Consider the following 10774-nt stretch of genomic DNA (forward strand, 5'->3'; position numbering starts at 1 on the left):
GAAAGTCAATGTGAAATAATTGCCCTATTTCCATTATTTAATAGCTATGTTTAAAGTGTTTCCTCTGCAGGTGTATGATGGACACATCTAATGACTCTATTTTAAGAAGGCAGCAGTACTGGGGAGTTTTGGAGGCATCTCTTTGTTAAAAAGGAATTTTTTTTCAGATAGGCTTTCTCTTTTGACTGAAGCTTCCCAGGCTTGATATCTGAAATCCATGTGTTGTTTAGAAACAGGCATAATTCTAACAATTCCGATCATGTCAATGACTAATGGACTGGCTAGATTTAGCAGTCTGTTCAGTGTTTACATGTCAGATTTTATAGGCCAACCACTAAACCCAAGCTTCTCCCTTCTGCATCTTGTAAGGCATATGATAAGAGCTGACTGCAGAATCCTTGCTGGGTGCTGTGATAATAATCTATATGTATGCAGTCTGAAAGACACAAATTCTTTGATCAGAAGAATATGAGACTCGTGAGAAAGCAGCAGAAAAGAGGCAGGAGGCCATTGGTGATTACTGAAATAATTTTTGTAACTTTATGCAAGAGTCTGAGAACTATCAGTGGCAGATAATAAATTAAACATTTATCTTTCTCCATTATAAAGATAATCAGCAAGATTGAGAATGAAGACATCTCTGCTTCTCTAGCCCAGTATCCTGACTGCACAAAGACAGGAAACACCTTTGGTCCATTCACTTGCACTTAGTCCCATTGAAGAATCATTTAAATTCAATACTAACACCACTGAATTCAAAGCATTTGAGTCTATGCAGAAGGGGGAGAAAATTATGGGGGAAAAAAAAAAAGAGGAAAATTAAATTCAAAAGCATTGCTAACTTTGCCTTCCTGATGCTGTTCTGTTGTGGGGAGTGTGACTCATAAAGCAGTTAGTGACAAGCAAGCATTTGAACAAGAAATTCTTTCTCTTTCAAAGGGTCTGAAGGTTGTGATATGAGAACTGAAGCTTCACTGTGAACCTTGTCTTCTATCCATCCCAAGGCTAGTAGGCAAGCCCACACTGAACAGAACCAAGATTGGTCAAGGCAAGTGTAATATAATACTGCAGCAGCCACATAAAAACAGTAATGTTAGAAACACCCAAAATGCAATTTAACATTCCATTGACTTTTCTGAACTCAGTATTGGTCAAATTTATTAGAAAACATTACTTATTAACAGGCTAAGCCAGGATGTTCTTTGCTTCTGTCACTATGGAATGAATAATGATGTTTACCTAACCCAGAAGTGCCATATGTAATGATTCGAGGAGAAGATGCATCTTCATTAACTCACCTCAATGTAAGCTGTGTCATTGTTGGCATCCTTGATGTGGGGGAACCAGTCACGAGGAGGCTTGGAGAGGTGTTTAGACTCTGTGACAAACCACAGCAGCTTTGGCCAGCCTGAGATACAAACAAAAGCCAGCTTTTGTTGAGTTTCTGCTGGATAAGACAAGACAGAAGTCTTCCTTGCCAGAGTTTTATTCTTGAAAGGTCTGTGTCACCATTACCTAAACATTGCTTCCTTTGAACCTCAGTGTAGTCTGAGAAAGAAGATTTTGCAGAACTGCTGTCTTAACACAGCTATTGAGGTCTTTTTAGGCAGACCCTGAGGGAATGGCTGGGCAGTTTAAGCTGTTAGTGACCCAAGCAGTTTCATTACCACTCCCCTGTCAGAAGTTACTGTCCCTACACTTCACTAAAGGAGTGAATCATATGAATATTTCTCATCTACTACAGTCCTAAGTCTGTTGGCTTAATTTTTGTGGCCACAGATGGTCTCAGCAGCCTGGCTGAGCCAGCAGAGAACTGGATTGGGAATACTGGTGCCGCTCTCCATCCATGAGGCTGGCACAGCCATCACTGCCAGCAGTGACATGCCAGGACAGTGGTGTCCCAGCAGCAACAGCTGCTCCCGTGGCAAGTGTTTCATCATGGGCCTGACCCTCACCCACAGCCACTAAACAAGTGCAATTACTTGTTGTAGTAAATGACCAGCAAGAGCCATGATAAACTAGGGTTAGATTACCTTTAAACTGTGGTATCTCCCCTGTGGGGCTTTTAGGCAGTCCTTTATGGCATGCGTCGCTGGTCAAGGCCACAGTAACTCCACAGCTTCCAAGCAAAAAGCCTATTTGTTGACTTCCAGCATCCTAAGAGATGACAAAATGCACGGAATTGATTAGAAGTGATTACAGGCTGAAATAATTTTTGTCCTTGGGCACATTATCTTGAGAGGAAAACAGTCTCTTTCCATTAAATTGATTTCCTTTTAGGTGACTATCAAAACTCATCTGTACATTGACAAAGGAATTCCACAAGCTACATATCCCCTTGTCTGTAGCAGCATAAATCATAAAGAGAGCAGAAGCCATCAGATGGCATCTGCTCTTGCATCTCTTCAGAAATGACGAGTGTCTGGGAGGAATGTCTGATCTGACTGATCAGAGAGGATCCCTGGAGAAATGGCCAGACAGGGCCCTCATAAAATTCACCAAAGGCAAATTCAAAGTCCTGTACCTGTGGAGGAACAACCTCCTGTACCAGAATGGTCTGGAGACCAACCTTTCGGTAAAGGACCTGGAGGTCCTGGTGGACACCAAACTGAGTGTGAAGCAGCAACGTGCCCTGGCACGAGGAAGGCAAATGGCATCCTGAGCTGTGCGAGGCAAAGCATTGCCAGCAGGCTGAGGAAGGTGATCCTTCCCCTCAGCACCAGTGAGGCACATCTCCAGCACTGGGACCAGTTCTGGGCTTCCAAGTAGAAGACATAGAGCTACTGGAGAGAGTCAGCAAAGGACCACTAGAATAATTAAGGGACTGGAGCATATCTCCTATGAGGAAAGACTGAGAGCTAGGACTGCTCAGTCCTTAGCAGGGGATCTAATCAATGTGAACAAACACCTGAAGGGAGAGTGTGAAGAAGATGGAGTCAGGTTTATTCCTTTCTTTGCCCAGCGACAGGCCCAGAGGCAATGGACACAAACCAAAACAGAGGAGATTCCCTCTGACTATCAGGAAACACTTTTTTACTGGGAGGGTGACTGGCACTAGGTGCCCATAGAGGTGGTGGAGTTTCCATACTTGGAGATATCCAACAGCTACCATGGATATAGTCCTGGGCACCCTGTTCTAGGTGGCCCTGTTTGAGCAGGGGCGCTGGATTAGGTCATCTTAACACATCTCTGCCAACCTCAACCATTCTGTGATTTTGTGACAATTCTAGGAAATAATATGGACTACAGATGCTTCCACCTGGAGAAAGCTTTCAACCTTTAAGATGTTAGGATGGGTGTACAGTGGTGAGAGTTTCCCTATTAATGCTGACCTAAGCTGATCTGTCAATAACCATTTCATTCAGTAGTTACAGGCATGTTTCAGGAGCACTACATACAGTCAAGTGCCCATTAGAGTATGCTCATTACATTTTACTTTCATCAAGGGGATAGAAGCAGTGAGATTAAGAAGTCATGTAATGATTTCCAAGTCTAGGCCATAGCTGTTCTTTAGGAGATGCTGTGCTCCTACAGCATTATGTCTGCTTTATGTGTAGTGTCTTGTCATTACTCTTTTATGAACTTTACATCTATCCACTCAGCTCTTCAACAGAGCAAAGCCCAAGATGTAAATGCACATTGAAGTATTAACCCTTTCTTCACAGAATGGTTCTACTGAAAACCGCCTAAAGAGACTTAAAAGATCAAATTATAATATCTTTCAAATCAACCATAGAGCACACTCAACCATGGAAACAACCAGAAATACAGAACAGTTGCCTTAATCTATTGATTTATTCAAAGCAAAATTGTATGATGGAAAGAAAGCCCCAGAGCCTAACTGACTAATTCTTAATGCAATTTTTATGTAGTCAAATAAAACTATCTAAAATGGAGAAGCAATGAGAACAGAGGAAAAGCAAAAGCTTACTTTTCCATACCACCTCAAAATATGTATATAGCAGCAATTATCCCACCTTTGATAGCTGAGTAAGCAATGTGGGACAATTAACTGATCTGTCAAATCTATGCTATATAACTCCTTCCATCCAGAATTACTGCATTTGCTTTTGCTTACTGTAGCCAGAATGCTTATAAAAACAGGAAAAAAAAGAAAAGTATTTTTTCAGCAAGGCTTTTTAAACTTAAGCTTGTGTATCATCTGTCCCCATATAAAACCAGACAATGAGAGTATCCTTTGAACAACAGAGAATAATACTGGTGTCTCCATGAACAACACTTTGGGGAGCATGTTGTTTGCTCCACCACACCTGCACCAGTGGGACTTCCAGAACTTAATGGGTTTTGTCAAGCATTAATTACTGTCCTCACTGACTCTCATGTCAGCTCGTCCACATCTGTGTTGTCAAACCTACGGGACAAGCACTTAGCCAGATCTAATCCTGGTTCCACATGAGGATGAGACCTTCTGTCTCCACTCTTGGAGTCTGCTCAGAGGAAGGAAATGTGGGTGCCTGAACAGTGCAGGAGAGATGGCTCTCCCTGAGGGTCCCTCAGAAGGAATGCCAGGAAGAGGAAGGCTGGAGTGTTCCACAGAGAACACCACTCCTTGGTCAAGACACAGCTTCTGAGACCTGCTACTCTATCATCTATAAAGGGAGGTCATGAGTTCCTTAAAATATCAGATTCATACTACCATTGCTCAAAATTTCCCATTAAATTTAATCTAATAAATATTTACTAATATATGTATGACTTTCTAACTACCAATTTAAAAAAGGCATATAAATTTTATAATTGAATGGAGACTGCATTGATCTCAATTTTAAATTACAATATTGTTGTAACTGTATATCCTATAAAAGACTGCTACAGTTTCACTACTATATCAAGAAAATGCCAATTCTCAACCAAGGAAATTCCATTTAATGCAGAACTTTGTAAGCAGAAATTAACCTAACAAATTCCATTAAGAAATTTAACATAAGGAAAGCCAGTAGAAAGTGCGGACCTTAGAGCATCAGCATACCATGTCCCTGGGTATCATCTGTCAAACTCTTCTTACACCAAAACAAAACAACGGGGAAAAGAAACTTGCATTAATAGTGTAGAGTTCTTCAGATAACACAAGAAAGAATGACTACGCTTTCCCTTAGTGCAGTATCAACTGTCTTAGAGTATGTCCACATAAATATTAATCATTCATTTGTAGCAGTTCACACACATACATAGATTTCTTAATACAATCTATGCATGCCACAGTTTGTAATAGCAGACTGCTTTACATCAGAACAACCCACCTCAAACAGCACTAAAATCTTCACCCCATTCTTTTCTGCACAGATATTCTTTCAATTGTAAGGAAAACATGACTGAAAAATCACATGATGTAACACTGCCACAAGAGATTGGAAGAATTTCATCAGGCATGGGCAGTGTGTTTTACAGACTTTCAAATCCCATGCCATGCTTGATGGCCACACTAAATCCTGCCTTGCAAGAAAAAGGCAAATCAAGATGCTGAAGCAGAAGTGCTGTGACAGACACTGTCAAGAGCCATAGAAGCTCCAGTTGAGGATTTTGAACACAATGAAGCTTTCTGGAACTCTCCTACTCAGTGTCCATCGATTCCACCTTCAGTCTCAGTCTCTCACACTCTGTAACTAGTTATCCTCACCTTCTGCCTGCTTCTGGTGGCTCCATCCTAACCCAGAATCTAAAAGCACTGCAGAGAACAGAGACATAAAGAAGGGGTCAACATCCCTTGCCCCATGCCAGTGCTTCTGTGATAACTGCTGCCCCACAGAACTTGTTTCTAACTACTCAAGTGGTGTTGAGATGCTGGAGTGACAGCTAGGAGGTGGAAGATCTGAAACCTTTATACACCCCCCAGACACACCACAATGTTACCTACATACTCAACCATGCAAGCACAACAGTCTTTGCTGTTCCTTACGCCTCAGCATGACAGGCCCAGAACAGTGAGGACCTTGGGCAAAACTTGTTTTTGAAAAATGAAATTTGAGTTAAAAGTGCAGTCCTTTGCCTGAAGCAGTCAAAGCTTCCATGTGGGCCACAAAAAAGGCTACTCACTTTAAAGGGAATGATTATTTCAGATTTCACAGACAAGCTATCGGCCTGCCTTTTGAGTAACGTGAAATGAATGGGTGCAAAGGTGAAAACTACTTTTTAAGTAGCAAAAAGACACAAACAAATAATCCTCCACAAAAAAAGCCAACCAAATCCTCTTCCCCTCTTAAATAGAATCACTCTCCTACCTGAGAAGAGAATAGATTTTCAGGACACACTGGTTTGTCAGAAGTGTTACTTGCTATTTTGGTAATTTATGCTGATCTGCTACTTGGTAACCCCCCACTTGCCATGAATGCTTTATTTTGCTGAATCTTGTGGGGGTAGGAAAAAGCTCAGGAAGCCAGTGGAGACCAGGTGATACAACTCAACACAGCCCCAACTGCAGACAGGGGCTCACTGACTTGCCAGAGATGCTTATTGTCAAATCCTCTACAATTCACAGTTTGAAATGACACACAATGCAGGCAGAAGGCAAAACACAGAGCTGAGGTATTGTAGCATGAGGTCTGAGACCAATAGCTGACTTTGGAACTATCATTTTACATTTCTTGAAGGCACAGCACTTGCTGCGGTATGAAAAATGAGGTGTGCATAGCTTTAGACTATGTCTGCACACACCTAGAGAGATCAATCTTTCAGATGAAGTGAGCCAGAAATCCTCTCTGCTGTAGGCAGCCATTCAAAGTTCTCTAAAGACTTTTATTAAAGGTTCCCTAAAGGTTTTCACCAGTACCTGGAGGCAAATTGTCTTCTTCCTGCTGCAGAGAGTGATAATTCATTGTCTGGATAAAAAAATCCCACGTGTGGTTGCATTTCAGCATGCTGTTAATGTCATTTCTAGAATGCTTTGTGAGAGTATCTATGTGAAGGAAAACAATTATGATCCTGTCTCCATGAGTGAGAATGCATGTCCTTATCTAATAAGGAAGGAAGGAAGAGACAGCCTGTGCAAAGGTTGGTCTGATAAAGGTTACTTCTGTTCACTTGCAAATCCCAGACTGCTTTCAAAATGAGAATTATGTGGTGGAGCATCACAGACTGAACTAATCTTGTTTTCTGTTACAATGCTTATTTGAGCTCCAGTGCCCTCACCCTAACAAAAATTTGCTGGTAAAGAACAAATAGGGCAATGATCAGATGTAAAGGCCAAGCATCACCAGTTCTGAGCCAAAAGTTAAAAGGCATTGAGGAAACCCTCTTTTTTAAAAAACACAAAGACCTTAGTAAAAATTAAACACAGTGCAGACAAAAATCTTTATAACCAGCTTTAAGATGAAGAAATTAGTTGTCTCTTCAGACAACAGCTTTGGTATCTGCCTGCAATTTGCATGTGAAATCTGCAACTATGAGCATCTTAATCTCCAGAAATCTTAATAAAAGCAAGACAGTAGTTATTTTTGGCAGGGGACACTGCATGAAATATGGTATCCTCTATTGAAACGATCATTTCCTAAACTTGAAAATATAATAAGGAAACACAAACTTTAAAGGATGTGAGATTCACTGTGGCAAACTGAGCAAGGACTTCTTTGCTCCACTGCTGAAGCGTATGAAGAGGGATGGACAGGCACAAGGCTTACAGGGTCCAGCAGTGTGCACATGGGGCTCAGGTGCAGCTCAGGGAACTTAGATTCTTTGGAAGGACTGGAAGACTACGCCACTGAAAAGAATATATAAAACATTTTATACATATTTTAAATCCAGGGGAGAAAGAGATGCATTGTCAAAAGATGTTCAAAAGCATGTAGAGCTCCAGTGTTTCTGGCACACTACAGCCCTACAATGAGTAAAGCTGAGAGAAAGCAAAGCTCATTTTATCCCTGAAACACTAGGAAAGATGTCAAGGTGTATCTCCTTCAGACTAGAACTCTTCTTTTAAAGAAATATATGACTGGGACAATTTACTGTCTCGGAAGAGATCTACCTCCCTGGCTATGTCGAAGCTTTAATAACCTTTCAGGATTAAATAAAAAGAGCTTCTGAAAAACAGTTTTACCCTATATGAAGCATCCTTTAAAAAAACCCCTAAATGTCCTGGAATGGATATCTCCAGATTTCCTATGACAATACACAGGCACAATTCTTCCAATCATACAGTGAGAGCCAGCATCCAGAAGAGCAAAGAAATGCCTGCTGAAAGCACACACAGCATTAAATCTAACGGACTACAAAATAGCATTTTAAGTGAGAAACTAATTTTTACATGCTTTCATGTCACACACACTCTGCTACAAATTCTGCCTGTGATAAGGAGGCCATGAAGATCTGTGAGGGACAGCTTTCTTCCTATGTTCACAGCATGTGACTGAGCATAACTACGAATGTGCTTGGAGGACAAAAATGTTATTTTTAGATTAAAACTGAATAGCTCCCCTGACTGTGTCAGAGCAGAATAATAATATTTTTCATGGTGCCAATCAAATGGAAAAAAACATTGACCTAAAAAACATAAAGAAAAATAAATCAAAACCATATTTTAAAATTGTTTCATAAGGGACATAGTAAATCACTGTTTGAACTAGAACTTGACATGTTGAAACTCCCATCTCATCTACTTTGATGGCACATTCTATGACATACAGTTTGCAATTCACATCATATCACACATACAATGAAAGACTTTGTAATACTCCAGCTTCAGACAAGATTAACAAAAGTGGCAGTTCTGAAGGAAGAGATGTTGTATAGGACATATTATTTGCTAATGTTTGGGAAACATAAGCAAATTTGGAGAAAGGGACACTATTCTGAGAGAACAGAGCCTGTAAGACAAGGGATGAGGATTAGCTACAACAATTTTGGGGAGTGTTGATGATAAAGGCATTGCAATGGTATTAAATGCAGGGAAAGGAGGAGAAATAAAAATACTGCTTGTTCTATTGTTACAATGAGTGCAGAACCCCTGACTGGTGCTTTTTAGAATGAAAAGTTGGTTTGGGATTTCAGTTTTTAATTTTAGACCTGATGTCCCAAGTCTAAGGAGGCAAAACCATACTCCATGAACTCCCATTTCCAATTTTTCTTTGCCAAACACTAGGAAGCATTTGAGAATAAAATTGGAAAATGCTGCATGGTTGCTGGATGTTCAGACAATCCATCCCAGATGCCAGGTCAAACGTGCCCTGCAGTCCTGGGGATATTCCAGGTATTCTGTCAACACAAAGGTGGGATACAGAAGGAAAGAGCAAGGCAAGATGGACCTTCACCTAACAATGAACTGGGAAGAAAATCCTGTCAAAATCCTAAAAAAATAACAGTTATGCTACAAAGAAAAGGGAATGCAGACAAAATCTAAGTGCTGGTAAAGCAAAAGCCCTTACTTCCATATGGGTAGAGATGTCTGCAGAGTAATCTGTAAGTAAAAGTCTACCTGGCTGCAAATATTACTGCCAGTTTTAAAATGCCAGGGACAAAATTCTGCACAGAGCTGTGAAAAACTCTTCTTTATGAAAATGTAGAACACTATTAAAGCTGCTAATACAAACTTTTAATATTAGAAATGGCTGCTAATATAACTACCTGAAATAGCTCATCCTGTATCAGTTTATTATTCTGTAAGCCTACAGTATAATACAATATAAAATGTAATAGAATTGCTGGTCTATTTGCCAGCTCACATCTCTGTCTTCCAGAAAGCAACCCAAAGGATGTCCACTGCCAGAATGTACTGAAGCATGCAGAAAACAGAACAAATAATGGGAAAGCATAACAGAACAGTCTAGGCCATTGTGTGACGACAGGAATGACATCTTCCCACGGATGCCAGAAGCAATCCACTGCCATTTGACCAGGCAGAGGTATTCCTTCTGGGACTACTCAGAACATGATTTTCATCTCATTGTTTCCACTCCAGTTGTCTTTCCATATAAACAAATGCAAAGATATTTGCAATAGTATATGCTGTGAGATTGCATAGTTTTATTTATAGAGTATAGATCATGTTGCTTTTTTAACTGACATCTCTGTTATTGTGTTATTAATTTGATATTTAAACTTTGTGGCAAAAGATAAACAGTCTGAGTCTGTATATATTCCTTTATATAAATATATATATATATACATGTGTAAGTGTATATTTATATATCCATATATAGACACATATTTTAAAAAAAACAAACACCCAAGAGGTTCAGCCAAATTAGGGTAAGTTATTCATTTGACACAGAGTATTTACTTGGACAGCTGGATTTTATAGTTTACTGGATGGATGTGGTATCAGATGTTCCAAAATAAATCAAATTTACGCCTATCTATGTGCTTTAAAATGTCATTAAACCACAGAAAATAGTAACAGGGAAAGACAGATTTTTTAACCCTCAAAACCATGTTGCTTTTTTTTCACGGAATGAAAGCAGATTTACCCATTTGAGCACTCTGCAAGATCTTAAAATGTACATATTTTGCCAGCCTTATTTTGTTGATGCATATAAAATCTCTGTTTTTTATCAAAATAATGCACCATGTTATGCAACTGCCTCAGACTACAGGTACTGCCCTCAGATGTGAAGGCACAATGAGAGCCCAGTGCAAATGAAATGTGTTTCTACTAAAATCATCCTCGTTCTACAGCCATGTCCACCTCTCAGTGCTCTCAAATACAACATTTTAGAAATGGAACAGCATAACCCTACTCCCCAAAGCAGGTATGGTGGTTGAGGTCCCATCCTCTCCCCTTGCATGGCCTTTCCAGCTCACCTGCATCTTTCCTCCAGTCTCAGAC

The 10774-nt window shown here is 40.1% G+C and overlaps 1 protein-coding gene across 2 annotated transcripts in view; it reads right to left on the minus strand.

The window, feature by feature from the left end:
* DIP2C (disco interacting protein 2 homolog C) overlaps positions 1–10774 on the minus strand; it is a 145778-nt gene that overhangs the window by 78686 nt on the left and 56318 nt on the right. For both annotated transcript variants that reach the window (XM_017728922.1, XM_008629661.2), the window contains exons 11-12: positions 2034–2157; positions 1299–1408 (exon numbers count right to left, since the gene is read on the minus strand). In XM_017728922.1, coding sequence (XP_017584411.1) covers positions 1299–1408; positions 2034–2157 — 234 coding nt within the window. The remainder of the gene's footprint in view (positions 1–1298; positions 1409–2033; positions 2158–10774) is intronic.

The sequence above is a fragment of the Corvus brachyrhynchos genome, unplaced genomic scaffold, assembly GCF_000691975.1.
Source record: "Corvus brachyrhynchos isolate BGI_N302 unplaced genomic scaffold, ASM69197v1 scaffold52, whole genome shotgun sequence".
Taxonomy (NCBI): domain Eukaryota; kingdom Metazoa; phylum Chordata; class Aves; order Passeriformes; family Corvidae; genus Corvus; species Corvus brachyrhynchos.